The following is a 20,708-nucleotide window of genomic DNA, read 5'->3' as shown; positions in this document are numbered from 1 at the left end:
ACAGAGATTAAAAGAGACATAATAGAAGGAGTAGTTCTCACTCTGCATTGCAAACTGGAAAAACTGCAACCCTGAAAAGTTACATCCAATCCACAATCTGTCACAGTCCACCAAGCCCAAACACGAGCATAGCAGGGCTCCAGTTTCAGGCTCCTATATTCTCAGTAAACCAAACCAGTACACACCAGTATCATTTACGTCTCCTCTGAGCCTGCCACACCCCTAAGAACCACATTTTCAATCAGTAGTGGAACAGTTAGCAGAAATGTGTGCGTCTGTATTTGCATGGGCAACTGTTGCAATGTTTAGTTTCCTAATTAAAGAATGGGACACTGCTGGGACTGTAAGATTATGTCAGAAATCTCAAATTAAATCAGACTATGTTTAAAAGTTAGAGGAACAGCTGTGAATAAGCGATATGGGAATTTACCCTGACAGATAAAGATAGGTCAGGTATATACTGCACTTTACAAACACCTACTCAAAAGATACAAAACAGATTGGACATACTTGCAGAAACATTAATATCCCGTGTATGTTAATTAACATAAGTCCATGTACCATCCTGCCTGTGTTAACAGAAGCTTGCTGATATTGGAGCAGACACACTGATCTACATAATCACTGTGATGTCTGCTAATGTGCTGTTTGTTAGCTGTGTGTGTGTGTGTGTGTGTGTGTGTGTGTGTGTGTGTGTGTGTGTGTGTGTGTGTGTGTGTTGGAGGGATTAAGACACAGAGAGCACACAAATAATATGGGATGTCATTAACATGCGGTGTTTAAGCATTAATAGGAACATCATTATTATGTAGATCCTGGCTTGTAAATTCAAAGACATTAATAATCCTGTCAGGTTTTGATGAAAAAATAGCAGCTACATTAAACTGAAAAATGTAAACAAGGAAGAGGTTGGATACTTAAATACTACAAATAGCAAATGTGACGACTCTGGCACGTATGGGCGAGTTTGATCCATATACCATGGAAAATAAATGGTTTGCCCAACCTTTTTTTATTGAGAGAGCTATCCCATAAATGTTTTTTGTTTTTTTTAAATCATAAAAAAGGCCTTTTTTAAGATGATAAGATATTCAAATGACTTTCATTTATGACATAAAAGCAGCTCACATGTTATCTGGATCCAACATAACATTTTGATCTCTGCTTGAAAAATGACTAAAAGAGCGAATCAATCATCAAATTAGTTGCCAATTAATTCTCAGGCAATTTTTTGGGCATTTAAGACTACACCATGACAGATTATAATATCCATATCACCCACTCCTAATTAAAGCTGAAACTAATGATTAGTCTCATTTCTTAAAATCTCTCAATTAGTCCTTCAATCTTTTTTGATTTAATTATATTCCAAGTCACAGTCGGACTCTAATTGATGAATGAATTGGGTTCAATACAGGTTAAAGTGACACATAATAGAGCACTTGAATTTAATTGAACAAATACAAAGGCATGGTTTTTAATTGCAGTAACAGTGAAAACGTTAGTGTCAGAAAACATCACTCTGCTCAAACTCCTGTCCTGGGACAACGTGTGGCACCAACACTCTCCCCCTCTTTTTGTCTTTACACTTCCCTCCAGTCCTCCACAGGTTAATTGACTGTGATACAATGCTAAGGTAGCTTGTGTGAAGAGCTAAAGCAGGCTCTGGAGGAATGTGTTGGTCATTGTTACTGTCCTGATGCACCTCCCCTTCGCCGTAAACTCAGTAATAAATAATGACAGCTGCCCATGCTGCTTTACTAGAGAGGCCAATCAATCGGCCTCCCTAGAGATTAGCCTTAAACCACTTATCCCTCGGTGCAGGAAATTCAGAGGCCCTCTGCCCTGTGATGTAGTCCAGTTACGGTACTGATGATAGCCAATGTGACCTAACATCCAAACCTTGTCAATTAAAGCAAAATCTCATCTCAAAAAGGAAAACATTTCATAAAACACTCCTTCCTCATATAAAACAATTACCAGGTGCATTGTTTAAATGAATCTATGCAGAGGTGTTGAACTGTGGCAACCATTGGGCAGCCTGCATTAACCTGTTAAGCCCTGAGCCTGTTTTGCAGGTCTCAGGCTCGAAAATGACATTCCCAGAACAAATTATCATAACTTCACTTCTAAAAGGGGTAAATGAATAATCTTTTTTCTCAAAGAAATTATAAACCTCTGAGTTGGATGTAGAAAAGTCAGAATCAATATAGAATATAATAGAATATAAATTATAGTGTCCGTCCAAAAGAAAAACATTACTTATAGTGAAAACCACCCTTGAATGATGGGACAGTAGACTAAAAGCTTTAGGAATCCAAACGATAACATATAATAAGTACCCTGTATCAAGATTGATGCAAAACAAGTGACATTTGACCTTTTTAGAGAGGTTTAGCAAAAAAAAAACACGTCTGGGGTCATTTGGGTACATTTTCCATATCTATGGCCCCCCTCTGTCGATTTTGATGATTGACACCTCTTTTATATCGGCCTGGTGTGTAAGGGCCTTTAGAGCCAATAGAATCGAGGGGAAGTTCCTAAAATCCATCTAAACATTACCCATTGGTGAATGAGTGATGCGTAGCCAGAATGCCCAAAACCGGAAGCTGTCATACACTCTGGTAGCTCTCATAGCAACTATATATGAAAACTCCGTTATTGACATAAATATGAAGATGGATTATCAGTAATCATTTCAGACACATTGGATTAACCTTCAGCAGCGTTTTTATCATTTGAATGCCATTGAACACAACTTTTGATCAGAACAACAGCATAAGTAAGACAATGTCCCGTTTTTGCTCCGTAAAGCTCTGTGTTGTGATGTCTGTGTTTGCTTCCCCTGTCGCGAGTTCAGATCGCCCCAATCTGTGGAATCTCAGTTTGCTAATCGATATCTTGTTTGTGCAGATCCGATATGTAATAAGGGTATTTACACCTAGAGTTCTGTGCTAAGTGTGTTAGCATTTTTTCGCTCAGGGCTCATTTAGACCCTTCTTGTGAGACTTGTGTTTTGTTTCGGTAAAGATGGTTCGTATCGTCAGTTAGCCGAGTTTCTTCCCGTTAAGTGGGTATGACACATTAATAGGTTTTTAAATGTTAAGAAGCCCTGAGACACAGTTTCGGGAAGAAAAAAAACCTGCAGCCCGGCCTCCGGGTTGAACAGGTTAAAAAGCCAGATTTTGTAAAAATATGAAAGATTATAATCAGTCAAATCCGGCAAAACAAAATATGTTCCTTTAAAATGTCTTAGTCATTAGCTCCCGATCAAACCAGGGATGCAAAGAAGCCGAACATCAATAAGTCAAAAATAATATATTCAAGGATTTAAATGTATTTACAATAAAGCTCTATTTATCACGTGGCCAGTGTGAGGGTGTGCTGGGATTTCCCTGTCAGAATATAGGTGACCTTAGACCAAGCAGATGTAGAGACAAAAGCCTCCTACCAAGACCGCACTTCCTGTAGACGAGGATTAAGGTCAACAGCCAAGAAAGCACTCTTGGTTTTAAAAAGCACCCATAATGCGGCTGCTATAACCGGTGTACAGTCAGATGCTTATTGAATTCAAAGTAGGTGGTCATTAGATGCTTAAAAAACTACTGTATTTGTGCCTCTAGGAACCCTGGATGGACACCAACAGACTTTTAATTAGTATCTTTTTCTTGGATAATGCTAGAGGAAATGTCAGGGGATCCGGACACACAGTTGGATGTATCCTCTGGGGACCATGAGTGTCCCTATTAATTGAAATCAATCCAATCCAATTAACTTTTGCTGTAGTGTTTTCCCTCTGTTTGGGTTGGCACTGACAGTGTATTTGTGATACTGAGCTGTTGTATTACTGATAAGGAAATAAGCTTGTTGGTAGAAGACGTGCATTAAGAAGATTGTGGTTAAGATTCAGAAAGACTCTGAGGCACAAACCTGATTGCTTTGGTCTAGGAGTCAAGTCCCATTGACACATAACCTTCACTGCAGCATTACACTGCCCATTTGAAAGCAGCACAGTTTAAACCTTCAGCTTTCTGCACCCGGTGGTAGGAGCATTAGTGCTGGTTCTCCACAGCGTGACAAATGTGGACGCTATCCTGAGGTGAAATCTCACATTTAGGGTTGTCGCCGGAGAACTTGTGCACAATCACAAGGCTGCTCACAGAGCGGAGAGCAGGCCCAGCCTCTGTGAAGGCAGCTGTTGCTCCATGTCTGCAGGCCACCAGGTCCAGCAGGAATTTCGGCCTCAGTGACTGCAGAATACCAATTCCTCTCCACTGGAAGTCGGAGCAGAAACCCAGTAGCCATGGCAACATGAGGAAAATTGTAACTGGTAATCTTTGAGAAAAAATAATAATCATTTGGATCTGAAGGGAAGCATGCGGTTGAGGTTAAATAGTGAGTGATTATCTTTTTTATTTTAATCATTATACGCTGTAATGTTCACTCTACTTTTAGAGGCACTGCGTTTTGCTCCATTTCTCCGTGTAATAATGTTGCAATTACTGCGACCATAACCGTGGTTTTTGGAAGCTAAAATACATGGGGGTGTAAACGCCACTCCCTGTTCAAGCACACCCAAAACCATCTCTATGAAATTAGTGTGACTTTAGGCTGACTAGCAAGGATGTTACACACACACACACACACACACAGATCTGGGTATGGGAACACTCTTTGCTCTCTCTTGCTTTAGAGTGCTGTGTGAAGGGTTCCCAGAGACAGAAACAACCCACTCTGACTTATTTAACAACACATCAACAATAGATGAGAAGCGAACATGAGTGTTTCTGGGACTAAGAGGTTTAAGGCAGAGATTAGGAGGTGCTGGTTGGAGTGTTTTTGGTTTTAATAAAAGCCTGGGGTTTGTCTCACCAAGTGAGGTTAGAAAGCCAACGCTGGGCACAACCCAGGCTCTAACTCGCGCATTGCTGGCTCAATGTTTAACCAGGGACAGATCTCCATGGTTACCTACAGTGTGCAGGAGCATGGCTACCCTGTGCTTTAGTTCAGAGGATCAGATGTGTTTAGAATCTGTCTACTAATATTGCATGCAATTTATCCACCGTTTGCTGTTGTAATCTTATGTTTTGTTTAATTTGATCATATTAGATACATACACTTTCACTATTTACAACACATGGCTCACAACTGACTCTGCAATGTAATCATTACACTTTAATTACTCATTTAGGTTTAATTCCACTAACTAAATACATGTGTATTAGGCTAAATGCTTCCATGCTGTTTTTCTGTTTAAAAGGTCAACTGAGAGTATGTAAGAGAGCACCCAGACAGACAACATTTCTCAGTAATGAACTTAAATGAAATGTAGCAAGCTAGTCACACTACAAGACCTGTGTCTCCAGCAGAAAGTAAAAACAACACAATTAGACTGTCATTTTGTTACTCTGAAAAAGATTAACATCTGTAGAATATACATGTCAAAAACACGGAGAATGTGTCAGCACTTAACATGTTTGTCCATCTTATTTAACTTCTGTGTCTCACAGGGACACAAATCAGGAATAATTCATTATGACTTTGACAACAGCCTGTGAGCTATTCTGCAAGCCCTTTCAATGACATACTCTGTGTCATTTGCTGCTGTCCAGCTCCCTGAAATGCACAACAGACCAACCCCCACTGGTTGTGTGAAAGTGGACGTCCCCCAGGACACATCCTTTGATATCTATCAAGGGGCATTCCCACACTGGCCCTCATTGACAGAGCCTTGATTCTTTTGCTGCTGGACTTCCGTGCATCAATAGAGACTGATGGAGAAAAGTTGTGATGCCCCATCTAAAAAGGAGCCTAAACACCCAGGAAAGCAAAAGCAGGACAGATTACATATTCTGGTTTGCTATTCTCCATGGTATCTTATGCAACAGTTCCCATTTTAATTATGGAGGCTAGATGGGAGAGTGTTGTCAGGTCAAGATCTATCCAGCAGGCATATTGTGCAGCTGGGGTTTGAGATTTCACTCTCTTCCGCTATTTTTCTCTCTCAAACACATTCATGTCCCTTACTCAATCTTTTGGTTCATTCATCCTCTCTCTCTCTCCCTCCCACACATCTCCTCTATCAACCCAAGAGACCCCAAATTCAATTACCGGCAGGCAGCAGTGGGAGGCGGACTCAGCTGCACAGGTACAGCTGCAAGGAATTCTAATGGGCAAGCATGTCAAGCAAATGCATCATGGGATCGACTTCACTGCAGGCCGAGCTACAGCACTGACCGCACAACTGAGCTGGGATGAAATGCAGCGTCTCTGTTTTAATTACCACTGGAGCATGGCAGAAAAATAACATAAGGAGGAAAAAAGAGCAGCATGGGCCTCTTTGGAGCAGCCCCACGCCACTCTTAGCTGATAAGAACATTTCAGGATATGAGAGCAGGGAAGGTGAAGCCAGAGCACCTTGAGTAAAAGAAGGCACTACAGGATAAGGATAATCCCATGATATCACACTGCTAGCCGGGTCTGACATTATAATTAGCCCTCTGAATCTCAATGAGAAATTCATAATTCATAGAAGAGGGGCTGTGAAGCTGTTGAGCCGCTGAAGGCTAAACGGCTCCCAGGAGGGCTTCAACCTTTATTTGAGACTATAGGAGGACATCACAGAGGGAGTGAAGGCTAGCTAGGAGCAGGACTACTGCTGCCACACCCATCATGCACTGTGATGTGTCCCAACCCTGCTGCTGCTGCTGCTGCTGCTGCTGCTTAGTCAATGGGATGCTCTCAAGAGCTTAATGAAAGGATCAGAACGCTGTCATCAAAGGGAAACCTTCAATGGAATAATGTATGTGCTTGAAAAGTCAGAGAATCCACCTCCATGCTGCTGTCAGAAGAAAAAAACCCTACAAAGAGATCACAGGTTGTGTTTGTATTAGCCTCATGCTTTCTCTGTGGATTGACAAACGGCGACACGGGCAGATCGAGTCGACTTCACTGCTGTCTGAACCAAACAAACATGAGGATCCTGCACAAAGAGACATCCATCTTTGTTACCATAGAAACAAGCCTTATTATAAAAAAAGGCATCACTTTTCCCAAAGCACCTGTGCACCGTATAGAAAGCAGTGCGGCATAATGGTGGCAGACATAACCTGACAGCAAATAGTGACAGCTTTCATCAGTAGCTCTGAGCTGTCTGTCCTTCAAGGAAAACAGCATGGATGATGCAGAGCAAATGGCTGGTGGCAATGTAGTACTTCATCTGTGTTTACAACAGGTCTGTGCTTCATGAAAAAAAAAAGGAGACATGATGGAGGTATTAACATTCAAACAACAATCCCTCATTCCCGTGATGGAAATCCACCAGGACCTGCTCCAAAAATGATTTTTCTTTCAGTTGCAGTATCTCTCACAGGAAACCGTTTAGTTATGCACATTCCTACCAGATGCACGATGCATATCTAATTTCAGCATGCTGTTAAGAAAACGCTCACAATAGCTGGGCTGATGATGGACAGGCACTCATTCATAGTATTAATCCACCACTGCAGACCAGACCTGACCGACATGAAAACACAGGTCCAAAGAATACACAAAACACATAGCGACCCTAGATTGATGGCTCATCTCCAGGTTGCCTTAAGGCTTGGTTAAGTTCACAAGTTTACTTCTAAAACTCGAAGTAGCAGAAGCTGGATGTTGCAAAGATTTATGCATTGCTTTTCGCTATCCATTTTGAATTGCCTAAGCTAAATCCTCACATTACCAAGACATTATTAATGTTTACCCAACATAGATCAGTGACGGTGAGACACTGAGGTATGTACTGTGCAGACGGCCATAGCTGAAAGCTTACTGGTTGTCGTGATAATGTAGATACTTACGATCACACACATTTGCAATCATATTCGCGTGCCTATTCGTCTCGTAGATGTAGTTGAGATCTATTATTTTGTATCAAACCAATCTGTCCAGATACCCCCAGTTTAAATGCTTCAACAAATTGATCTGATGGAAAAAGCCGTTTATCTTTATGACTCAAATGAAAGATTATGATTCCCAGCATCCTCTCTAGCATGTTAGTATTCTTAGCCATCAGCCACCGCATAATTCCCAATGTTGCTTCTCTCCTGCGTCTTCTTCGACCCAATTACATTTTTAGGATGTGAAGAAGGAAGATGGCTGTACTGTACGTGGGAAACAACCCCATCCCCTGCCTCATGCCAGGATTTCAATTTCATGCCATGGGAGAAAGGCAATGAAGGGTTCAGAGTTCATGTGAGGAAAGGATGAGGATATTTTCAGCAAGTGCAAGAATGATGAAAGGGCTCTAACTGAACACTGTTCATATTTTCCAGCTTCAATGTGTATCATTCACCACCAGTGGAAAATATGATGTTGTATGGCATTTGTGAGCCTTCAAAACCACCACAGCACTGGTTTTACAGAAGCAAATCATGTTATGGTGACATATGATCACCTCAACCCCTTAAATTCTTGCCCCCCCCCCCCCCCCAACACAATGCCATCGTTAAGGGAAACTAGGTCAAACAATCAGCAGCGTAACCAAGACACTAAAAATCCCCCAAAAGTTATTGTCAGTCATATTTTTAGCCAAGGAATTTGAATATGAAAACTCGTCTTGCACACGTCCCCACAGCCCACAGAGAGGTAGGCTGTGTCTCCTGAATAAGTCAGTCCTAATTGGTGTGCAGCAGCGTATCTCCATGCTAGCGCACTAAACTCACATTAATGCTCTGCATGAATACGCCCCCCCCCCCCCCTAGATATCAGAGGAAGACAGAGCTCTGCAGCATGGCAACCGGCTCAGACGCTCCTCGTCCACCTCTATGTGTAGCCATGGCAACCCACGCATAGGCCAGCGTGATTCCATGTGGCCTTTACAACATGCATCCATAGTGCTGAAGCAATGTATATTCACAAAGAGGGCATCACCCAGGGATCCAAACTATCACCTCAGAGGGAGTATACATACACACACACACACACACACCTCAAAGGTCGTGGCAGTGGAGCCAACAAGGTGCTTTCCAGCCGCAGAGGGACGGATTATAAACAACAAATAATTTGTTTCCATGGCAGGGGGCCACGGAGAATAAGAGAGAGAATAACAACGGATAAAAGCAGGAGGAAGCAATACAATTGGGAAAGTGGTCTTCGAGTACAGTAGCAAGAAATGTTTCCATTTTATGGCTCCCAAAAGTGAACAGATGTAATTTGTTAGCGGAACAGACAGCAGTGACAAACATCAGACGTCTGGATGCCGGTAATTCCCAGCATTCTCGATGAAACAAGGCATCGTTCTGGTTGTCTCCACGGTCAGGCTGCAAACACTTTCTCGGGTGACATGGGAGATAAAATCAGAGAGGCGCTGTATCTCTAAACTGTCTCTAACAATCCTTTCATTCACAACTCTGTGTAGAGACCAGCTCAGAGTGAGAGGGGGGAGGGGAAGATTGCCTTGGTCAATCTCCTTCCATCTTTTTACTAGTTTGCTCATGTAGCTGCTTTAAAATGACATTTTCACAACAGAAGCACACCTTAAAAAAACTGGAAATGGGCAACAGGGTATTGCTACAGTCACTCAGGGAAGTCAATTTAAAGAGACCCCACTCTTTGCTGTGCATGACTCGTATTAGAGAACAGGGAGTGACAGTAATGGGTTTAGAAAACTCATTGACATGGTGGGAGAGTTGGATTTGTTGCTTTGGGCTGCATAGCTGCTGCCCCATTCTTCCAAGCGCTCTTACAGCCAATCAAATCCCCTTTGTATTCATATTCTGCCAATGACAGCCCATCAAGAAATATTGGTGCCAAATCATCCTCTGTGCCAAAAGCATTCAACCACCACCTCTCTCAGTTTTCTTCCCCTAAAGAGCAGTGAGGCTGGGGAAGCAGAGCGTGTCCCCAAAGCAGCTCAGAGTTTAACAGGATTTAGCACAATGCTGCCAGACTAAACTTTCTTCCCGTCTCTGAGCTCTGCCTTCATTTTCAGTCGACATGTCAGGTTTGAAATTTGCACAACAAGAATGTGCTTTGTCATTTTTACAAAATAATAAGTAGCTTGAACGTTAGTCTCGCCATGCAGAGGCAATTTTGCAGAAGATGAAACACACACACGTGAGCATTAATTTGCCAAGAAGATGTTTAATAAGCATGGGGGATTCCCACTCTCTATACACACTGTTGCTAACACAAAGTGAAGTCAACACAGAAAAGCAACAATCTAAATGTAAGTGGTTTAAATATGCTTATAAATCATGGTAAAAAAAAAAGGTGAAAGTGTAGAATGGTCTGGTATGACCCCTTGTAAAAAAAAATATTCAGTGATTTAAAAGGAAGATTGGGTTACCTTAGGACAGACTAAGGCTATTACAACCTGTTTCCAATCTTTATGTTAAACTAGGCTAAGCTGCAGATTAATATTCAATGTACAAAAATAAGAGGTATTATTATTTTCTGCAGTGAGAAAGCATGTGGCGAGTAGATTCCTCACATTGAAAACATAATTTACACCAAATGAATGTAATCATCTCATTTTATTATTAATGAATATTGTATAAATGTCAAATGTAATAAGCACTCTGATCAGTAAGTGGAGCATTAGCCACTGGAATTAATTGAGTAATTGGTATTCAGATATATGCTGAAAAATGTAGCGACAAATGCATTTCGTACAGCTGACTCTTTGCATCCGGGAATTTATCTACAGGTAGCAACAGAACAGAAACATCCCAGCGACTCCTACACACTGCCAGTCACTGAACAACCACTCCGAAGCTGTAGGAGACACAGCTGAAAGAAGCCCTTCATCATGTTTCTACTCATTCATTCCAGACCTCATTGCCATTCAGCCGACAACAAGGCACACTAGAGCTGTTCTAATTGCTTCCAATCACAATGAATGGGTGAGGGCATATGGGGGATAGAGTGGCAAAGGGTAGGATGATGGGAAGCTCTATGGACTAATGTGAGAGTCGTGCTCTAAAAGCCATGCAGGTCCTCCTATGTGTGACATAGCCACCTTTATCTTGGGTGGCCCTGTAAACAATTGAGTTATGGGAATAGGAAAAAGTAAAAAAAGCATCTCCCCAAGCATCATGTCAGTGTCCCAAAATAGGCTGCATATCGCTGGTCACAGGCATAGGGGGGGGGGGTTTCATCTCTCAATCACTGCATGCCTCTGTATCTGCTCTGCTGGGACAAATGTTGGAATTGCAACTATAGATCCGGACATGGGGATGATGCATCGAGATCAGAGACGGCTAGTCAGCTTCTCAGTGAGAGATGAATTACACCCCGTCACATGGACTCTGTAGCTAATCAAGATGGCTCGAGATGGCTCATTGAATTAGTATTTTAGAGGCTACCATAGTAATCTACGCTTCGATGTTGTATCTTTAATATCTATTATGTTAAGACAGATGACAGTCTTATACGTTATAATGATGGATTATTAGAGCCTACAAACAAGGCTAACAGGGATGTCCAAAAACATCTTTAGCTGCTGATGTGTAATCTCAACTCACTGATCAGCTCTGATGCTCCACACCTACTACATGCTGTGATGAGAAAACAATCAGAGTGTTACTCTATTCATCTGCAATGTCTTGTGAAGTTGCCTTGGATGTGAAACAAGACTCATTCATCAGGTATATGAAGCTGTAGTTACTGGTAGAGTTGCACTTTGGGATACAAATCAGCATTTTAAAATGTTCACAATGACAATCCTGAAGTACGTACTGGCGTTAAGCAGCTCATGCAAGGCTGAGTGAATTTCATTAATTTCGGAATTATTCATTCGGTTTTAAAGTAATGGACACGTTTAAATGTTGTTTCCCTGGATATAGAGTCATAGGATCAACAAAGTAACTACGATACATCTTCAGGAAACCATGAGAGTCTGTAAAAAGAATGTATGTCAATCCATTAAGATGTTATTTAGTATAAGATAAGATAGTTATTATATACTTTACTAGATCAATGAAAATCTTAAACTGGTAATGTTGGAAGAGGAAGAAGAAGAGGACAACTAAAAGTAATTCATATTTATCCTCAGGGAACCTTAATTATTCATGGTAATCCACCCAGAAACTCTTGTTAAGACATTCTTTAGTTTTAGTTTAGCTGGTGGACCAGGCAAGTGTGGATAACATTGTGTTTTACTTGTGCATTCACTTCCTGGAGACTTCATCAGTATTAAGGAAAGCAAAAGTAGTATATTGGAGTGTAATGAGGCTGTGCAGGGTAAAAATCTCATATGGAAAGCAAATGAAAATGCCAAGAGATGAAGTGATCTGTAATTAATGAATTCTACATGTTCTCTCTGCACGGTTCCCCTTTTAATAAAAAGGCCTTTACCGTGAGTGTAATGGACAAAGTAATGGCTGAAGAGGACATACTGCAGTCCTCTATGGCTTATTCAAGTTTAACCCTGTAAGGCCCACTGTTGTAATTTTACAACATTACTTTAAGCTATCCTAAAAAAGTCAGTAAATGTTTTGTTTTTTTATAGACCACATTTACATATAGTCAAAAGGTCCTTTTGTTCAGCCTCACAATGCTATTGGGTAGTAAAGTGTTTTATAGGTCCTGCCCTCTGGAGCATACACTCACACAACTTCAGAATCTTCAAATGAGCAACATCTCTTTGTTTTATTGGACTGGATTTGTCAGATTCAAGTAAGTAAAATGCCTCAAATATGTTTTGTCTAGAACATGTACATATTTAGTTATTGTGGAATACATTCATCAAATTTGATTTTGAGCAGCTTATGTCTTTGTTGTAATATTACAACACTGGGTCAGTGTGGTAGTCAAAATAGCATGTGTCCCTGTCATGGAGATTGCCCTTCTTATATGTTCACATATGGAAATAAAACACTAATAGAAATATAATGTCTTTGATAAAAAAATATAACTAAGTTCTGAATGTGTCCTCTGTAAGATTTTGAATTAAGACCAGAATTGAATAAATTAATACATTATTTCTGATAAAAGTATGCGAAATTATATCTGTAGCAATATTTTAAACTCTACTTGTATCTTATCAGTTAATTAGTTACAACAATACATTTAACTCTGGTTCTGGCAGAAACAGTTCTTTCTGAAATGTGTTGGGACACTTGGATGTATCCCTTTTAGTATGATAATTAGCCTGTTATCATTAGCCAGACAGCATAATGTGTGACTTGTTGAACTGGTTTACCTGCATGTATGGGTGTAGGTATTCCTTTTATTATGATAATAGGCAGGATTATGCGTCTTATTGAACTGGTTTACCTGCATGTGTGGGTGTAGGTATTCCTTTTATTATGATAATAGGCTAAGCCAGGTAGCATTGTGTGACTCAAGTGTACAATGTAAATAGGATTTGGATACTTGTTGCATCGGGACACCTGGAAGGGGGTGGTGCATGCATTCCTTTTAGTATGATAATAGGCTAAGCCAGACAGAATTAACACTTGTTCCACCACCCTATCTATTCCTTCAGGTAATCTATTACAATATAATAAGCATATGTATTATTGATACATATTTATTAATTACTTTTTCCATTTCAGAATGCCACCAGCAAAGAGAGGTCCTCGATGCAGTGTGCAGGATGTGATTGCTGCCATGCAAAACGGAGAAAGTGAGTTTGAGATGGAATCAGAGGACAGTGACAATGATATGAGTGAAGAAGAGGCAGATGAAGATGCCTGTGGCCACATGGACAAGGAAAACCAACAACCCAATGAACCCCCCAGTCAGTGATTATGTGGACATCGAGCCCCAACAACATAAACCCACCAAGCCCTGTGACAGGTATCGCTGGCTGAAAAAATATGTCATCAGTCCCAATACTGACTTTTCTGGTTACAACAAGTACATGGGAGGCGTGGATTTGTTGGACTCGTTTACGGACAAATACAAGTTCCCCATGAAGTCCCGACGCTGGTACGTGTACATCTTCTGGCACACCATCATCCTTGCTGTGATCAACGCCTGGCTCCTCTACAAGCGGGAGTGCAAAGCTCTAAAGATGCCAAAGCAGGAGATCCTGAACAGAAGACAGTTTCAGGCAGATCTAGCATCCTCTCTCATCCTGGTAAGAATGCATTTCTGCTATTTGCCATTTGTAATATTTCACTGTAATATCTTTGACTTGTATCCTAATGTATTTTTGACATGTATCTTGATTGGTTCTGTTCTAATGAGGTGAACACAACTCTTCTGAAAACACCCAAGAGAGGACGACCATCTTCAGGCAACGGGAGCCCAGCAGCGACAGTGACATCAAGGAGCCAGTTGAATGCTCAGAAGAGACCATCCTCAGGTGATGGGAGTCCACCAAACGGGGCCCCATCCAAGAGATCACAACCTCCACTGGATGTACGGAAGGACCTAGTGGCACATTTTCCAGTGAAGACAAAGAGAGGACGCTGCAGTGCAGACACTGCAGTAAAGGGTACACAAACACACAATGCACCAAGTGTGACTCTGCTTTTCCGACGATAGGAACTGTTTTTGGGACTACCATTGTATTCATATTTAATAAATGACTATTCATAACAAATATGACCGATGTGTGATTAGTATTCATGATATACTGATATAGGGCTAAGTAAGCAATCAATCCTTCAAATCAACCCTTAGTTGTACAATATATTTATTCAGACAATGCGAGTAGAAATACAGAAATGCTGCTCCCACCTAAGCCCAACGTTGCAATATTACAACATTTCCCTAAAAACTAACCAAAATGTGAAAACTCTTTCATTTTTGCTCCAGAGGCTTCCTACAACAACATCTGAAAGGTCAAAAAAGAAATTCTAATGTGTTTCTATATGTGGGCTTTACAGGGTTAAGAGAAAGAACAGAAGTAGTAGAACAACATGACAGAGAGAGATAGAGTTGTCTCTGAGTTTCTAATTTCAGTCTTAAATAGGAAACAGGACATCACATGTTGGGTTGTATTAGTTGGTATTCTAGCAGTAAGGTTCAGCTAATGGGGCCTGACTGTTTCCTTCATTCATAAGAATGAGCATGACTCCTCTCTCTCTCTCTCTCTCCCCACTCTGCTCATCATCCCATCCCCCACCTCCCAACCCCTCAATCCAAGCTACAATCACACTCCTTAAAGGCAACGTCTGCACAGCCTCTACCAGCCATCAGCAAACATAAGCGTCAAAACATGGGTACAGACAGAGTCACTGTATGTACGCCTGAGGACTACAAGACAGACAGAGGGATACAGTCTGGATAACCTGCTCTGCTGAACTCTGCACGAGCATTATGGACAGAATCAGAACATATTCCATAGGAATTTAGAGAAGGCATAACCGGGCCATTATTTTGACCCCAGTGTGCTTATTAATCAATGCAAGTCAACCGTTATCAAGGTTCGCTCAGCCAGACATCATCAGCATCAAAACAAGTGTGTTCACGGCCAGAGTGCTAAGTAGGCCACAGCATGGTATGTGACCCACGAGATGGCTCGATGGCCCCTTTTTGTTACTCAACCATCTGATATTCTGCCCGCTGAGGTGGAAACTTACCCCTCTGAACCAGAGGAGCAGGAACTGAAACCTGCCCTATCAGTTACAGGGTGAAGTTAGACCTTTTTGTCTTAAAGGGATAGACAGAAAAATCAAACCTCGAGCCTTTCTGACTATAAAATCAACTAAGATGAACGGCCTCTTCTCGAACATTACTGTAGGTTCCTGCTGTGAAAACAAAGGAGTAGATAATTGCTTGACAAATGTAGTTTGTAGACCGTGCAGCTATCTTCTCACTTCACTGCTGCGGGGGATAGATTAACATCAGCAGGGAGATCTGGGCTAATTTGACGCCTGTCTTCTGTAGCCTCTGTCTCAGCTGGACCAGAAAAAGAAAACGGAGAGTTTTGGGATCTAGCTTACGCAATCACAAAGGAAGGAACTGTTTAACAGCCTTGACAGAACAAATTCTTTCGAGGCATCTATGGGCTCCAATGGGGCTTTTCTCCATCAACTCTACACAAAATATGTTGTCTTCAAACACTGAACTTTAACAACACTGAATTGAATGCAGAACATGTTTCATCTATTGCATTCTTTTTTCAAAAAGATAACAGATCTTTCCACTCCGACTTTAAGCGGATGAAAATGTACTCCTCGCACACCTCTAGGCAAAACCAACTTCAATGTGTATTTCAAGTGCTTACTTGGGACAGTGGACATAATGTGTGTTAAATTGAGCATGAATAAAGCTTTGTGTTCGCCTGAGCCTTTTGTTCCCGTCTCCTGAGCAGCACCTTCAGCCTTCTTCTGTCCAGCCTGTGTGCTGCAGTGACAAAAGCTGTTTCTAGTTCACCATCACCACAGCTCAACTATACCTTCATGGCCACCATGATAAGTCCACGAGAAGGCCAATAAAGTGGAAAAGCCCCGGCTATGTATGAGTTATCCCTTCAATGCAGCTCTGGTCTCACAAAACTCACAAGATTTATTTCACTACTGCTTTTTCATTCTAGAGACAGTGCTGTAGTTCAAACTGCTTGAAATCTGACAGCAAGTCAGAAAACAAAATAAACATGCCATAAATACAGATCTGACATTTATCATATGAAAAATGACCAACCATCAGTGTGTTGATTTGTTGGAGGGTAGAGCCGTCTTAATCTTAAGTCTTTGTGGCATCTAAACTCCATAAAAATCTACTGTATGCTCTTAGGTTAATATCTCCTCAGAGAGCCTCAGAGAGTAGAGTTTCATTGCAGGTTTTTACAGATTACGAGCCCTAAAGCCGGCTGAATAAAATCCCTTCCTCACCGGTTCCTCTTTTATCAGGTCCAGGCATCCTAGGCTTGATGATATTCCCTATTAAAAAAGGTAAGTTTAGGCAAACGTACCAGATCCAGCATATATTCCAATATAAGAGAAAGTGAGAGTGAGTGAGGACATCAAGAACCTTGTCTTGTAAAACAAAAACAATCACGGCTTTAATGCCTCACTTAACCCATAGTACACAAAAAGCAATGTGGGTTAAATGAGGGAAATCAAACAGGACCTCACGGTGAGAATCTATTGAGCCTTAAGTATTAAGTACAACACCTCTAGAAAGATTAGCAGTCATGCACAGGGAGCTCCGCCGCCTGCCTTAGGAGCAACATTTACCCATACTACCTTGGGAAGCAGCCAGAAGGACACATCCACCCTGCACCGCACGCTCACTCAGGAAAGCTCAGCTCAGCTTTAGTGCCTGCCCAGCCCCATTCATACACATTAAATGAGTCCTCTGTGGCTGCTGTATCTGTTTCCCTCCATCACCACTTTTCATTTTCCTCTATCTACTCATCTCGTTCTTCTCTTCCAGGCGGGAAGGACTGTGGTCACAGAATGGGGCTTGTTCAATCTATTCTAAGACAAATAACGGTCTTTTCACTTCCTCCACCCAGTGTTTCTGCCATTGATTCAAGGTCTGAGAACACCTTCCCAAAACACCACAAGTTCAGAGGAATGCTGGAGGAAGAAGGGCCGTGTGTCATTGCTGTGTGTCATTGCCTTCAAGGATAATGCTGGTGTTATTCTTCTTTTCAACAAATCCCACAAACTTTACAACCAACCATTAGTAAGTATTTCAATATGTTCTGAACAACCGGACTACCCTCATTCAGGCCCAACCCCATCAGTTCTCAAGGACGTAAATCTTTAAAATGAAAGAACATATACTTTTATTTTCTTATAAGGCTCATTAACTGCGGCTAGTCACTGTAGTTTTCAGAAAATATTGACAAAACAGGAGTAAATGGTGTATATATTTAGGACTAATTTCATGTGTGAATTCCAATGGTGAACTTGTGTGTATTTAAGGCAGCAGGACATTGTATGTGGGACTGACTAAAAATAAACTACAGAGCCCATGTTCATCATAATGAAGGAACATGTCATTTGGTCACTCTGTGTGGCTCATTTCTGTGGTGTATCACTTGGAGGATGGAGCACATAGTATTGTGCACTGGCTCTAGGCTTTACACAGTCAGGCTTTTCTTAAAATTCACTCAAGTTCTGGTAATTTCATGGGATTTGTTGACAATAAGCCTAACATTTTGAGATGATAAAGAATGAAACCTATTTCCTGAATAGTTTCAGTTTTCCTGAAGATTTCCATTTTCGAATAATCTGCATCCACCCTTTTACATGTAGTTTGTTGACCTTAATGTGTCTTTATTTTGCATTTAAAGTATTATTAGCTTATAATATGACATTCACAATTAGTATCGGATTTAAGCTCAACTTCTAGATGATCTGCGCAAATAGCTAAGACTTTAATGTCTAAATGCAGATCTCTGCAATGAGAAGCTTATCCTCTAAATCCAGAAATCATGAATGGAATTCAAATGGAAGTCTGGCCTCTTATTCATAAAAAAAACTGTTGCACTCTCTTTTGTGTTCCTTCCTGCCTTCATAACATTATCTTAACAAGCACATGGATTCCTCACACTTCTTCAACACATCAATGTGAGACAGAACTGTGGAATAAAATAATGTCTGTGGTCCCCCAAAGTGGAGGAAAAAATGTTTAATAATAGATAACAGCTGTATTACGGGTTTGAGAGATTAGGAAACAGAGAATAAATACCACTACAATAAACTGGAGGACCCTGATATACTAAAATTATTCCTCCAGTTTCATCTTTGCATTCAACAACTTAACATCATGCAGTTGCCATGCCAACTGGTTTTCAGACGGCTGCTGCTATAATGAAAACGGGAAATGCTTCTTGGGCACTGTGCAAGAATAAGGAGTCCCAATCCGACATTAGTATTCACATCAAGAAATGCGCCTGAGTGAGACGGCTTTAACTACTCACCGAGATGTCAAAGAGCTCCTCAGTGTCGTCCAGCATGCGGACCCTGACGGTGACGAGTCGCCCAGGGGGCATGGCGGGGGGTCTGTGCCCAGGGTCCAGTGTACTGATGCCAAGAGTCTCCGGGGCTCCAAGACGATGTCCTGTTCCCGAGGACATTGGCTCTGGGTCTGGCTCTGCCATGCTGAACTGTTAATGCTCACTGCCCAGCCTGCACAGAAGCAAAGAGAGGAGGGTCAGGAAACACATGTACGTGCAGTCATTCTCTGCTCCTGAATACACAAGGTATGAACACAGATTGAGGAGTAACAAAAAGTAGTAAGTAACCTCCTTTTACAGAGCTTTTGTGGTGCAGCAGGTGAAATAAATGTAATGCATCATATAAAAAGGTATACGCATCAGGGCCAGGCTGCAAAATATTCATTGTCACACTAACACAGTAATTGCAAATGCAGTTTTTACACTCGCCACTAATAGCTGATAATTGTCGCCTGTGGGAGAGCCAATTACTGCGAAAAAAGAAAAGATATCTGAGGATGTTCTAGATTTCAAAGCGCAAATCAAGTAACCCTAATTTGATTTGACAAATGAACCATGAGGCCAGAATGTAAAAAATTAAAGAGTAAATACAATGACGGGTGATCGGTGAAGTCGAAAAAAGCAAGGCCTTAAAGCCAAAGACACACAGAAATAAACTTGCTTGGGTTTTAATTGGTCTCATGGGGATCCAGGAAAATACATGAGGACACTGTAGGAGAAGTGACCAGAATGAACAGTGGATTTTGGTTATCAGAGAGCAGAGTAAAAAACATTGAAACCAAATATTTTACAGTTATGACTATATAAAGTCCAATTATTGATTTGTTACTTTTAAAGAAATGCAGTGAAGACTTTCATAGAGCGGCCAACTTCCCACATCCCTTACTGCAGCAATTTCCTACCAGGGGGTACTTTTGCAGTTTCCAGGGTATTTTGAAAGAGGGTAGAGTAGCCAAATTAATAGATGGATAGATAACTTATGGATATACTGTTGAAATAATTGATGTAAAGTAGTGGATCATATGGTTAGAAGATAGCCCCAATAGTGATATGACTGTTAAAGTTAGCTTAAGATAATGGATAAATGATTAAATAAATGCCGTTGTAAATCCTTGAGGCGATCCTACAAGATTGGGCAAGAAAAAGTAAACTTCCGTAACACATTAAGCCATATAGGGTCCCATCTGAGTGTGACTCTGTTTTTGTATCAGGTTGAGGACTGTGTTTCAGGTTGAGGACTGTGTTTGGACAAAGTTGTGGACTCATTCACTCTTGGTTGACACCAGAGTGTCTGCTATCCCCCCCTCATGTATCCACAGATCCCCCGAGGCCCTGCTGCCCAGCTTAATGCTCTCTTCATTGCACATTCCAGCAGGCTGATGTCATCCTGAGACCTAACTTAGTGCTTCATCGGAGCATCGAGGCCAGTGGGCAGTTGCTCAGCCGCCGCAGAGGTGAATGACTGCTGCCAAGTTTAAGCTGAAAGCTGAATAAGGCATTTGAAAAAGGAGTGGATAATGTAATCCAGCAGAGTGCATGGAGAAAATAGGCCAAGGACAGTGGGCACTAAATTCTGTCCGATGATGGTCTGTCTGATGCTTAGGAGAGACACCAAAGACTTTTCCAGTCCAGTAGATGTGATGAATGAGGTAAGATGCGTCAAGGCTGACAAGTAGGGCTGCAACTAATGATTATTTTCATTATGGATTAAAATGTCACTTATTTTTATAATTGAATGATTAAAGGTGGGGTAGGTAATTCACTTCAGAAACACTTTTTGTTATATTCCATGGAATGCTCTTAACATCCCGATAGCAATGAATACATTAAATGCTTGGACAATAAATATATAAAAAAA

The 20,708-nt window shown here is 41.2% G+C and overlaps 1 protein-coding gene across 2 annotated transcripts in view; it reads right to left on the bottom strand.

Moving 5' to 3' along the window:
- Window positions 1–20,708, bottom strand: part of LOC117481124 (FERM, ARHGEF and pleckstrin domain-containing protein 1) — a 58,333-nt gene that overhangs the window by 27,338 nt on the left and 10,287 nt on the right. For both annotated transcript variants that reach the window (XM_034128671.1, XM_034128670.1), the window contains exon 2: window positions 18,815–19,022. In XM_034128671.1, the coding sequence (XP_033984562.1) occupies window positions 18,815–18,994 (180 nt within the window). In that variant the 5' untranslated portion in view covers window positions 18,995–19,022. The remainder of the gene's footprint in view (window positions 1–18,814; window positions 19,023–20,708) is intronic.

This window comes from Trematomus bernacchii, unplaced genomic scaffold (genome assembly GCF_902827165.1).
Source record: "Trematomus bernacchii unplaced genomic scaffold, fTreBer1.1, whole genome shotgun sequence".
NCBI classification, from domain to species: domain Eukaryota; kingdom Metazoa; phylum Chordata; class Actinopteri; order Perciformes; family Nototheniidae; genus Trematomus; species Trematomus bernacchii.
Note: the sequence above shows the minus strand (reverse complement) of the source record. Positions and strands in the feature narration are given on the sequence as shown.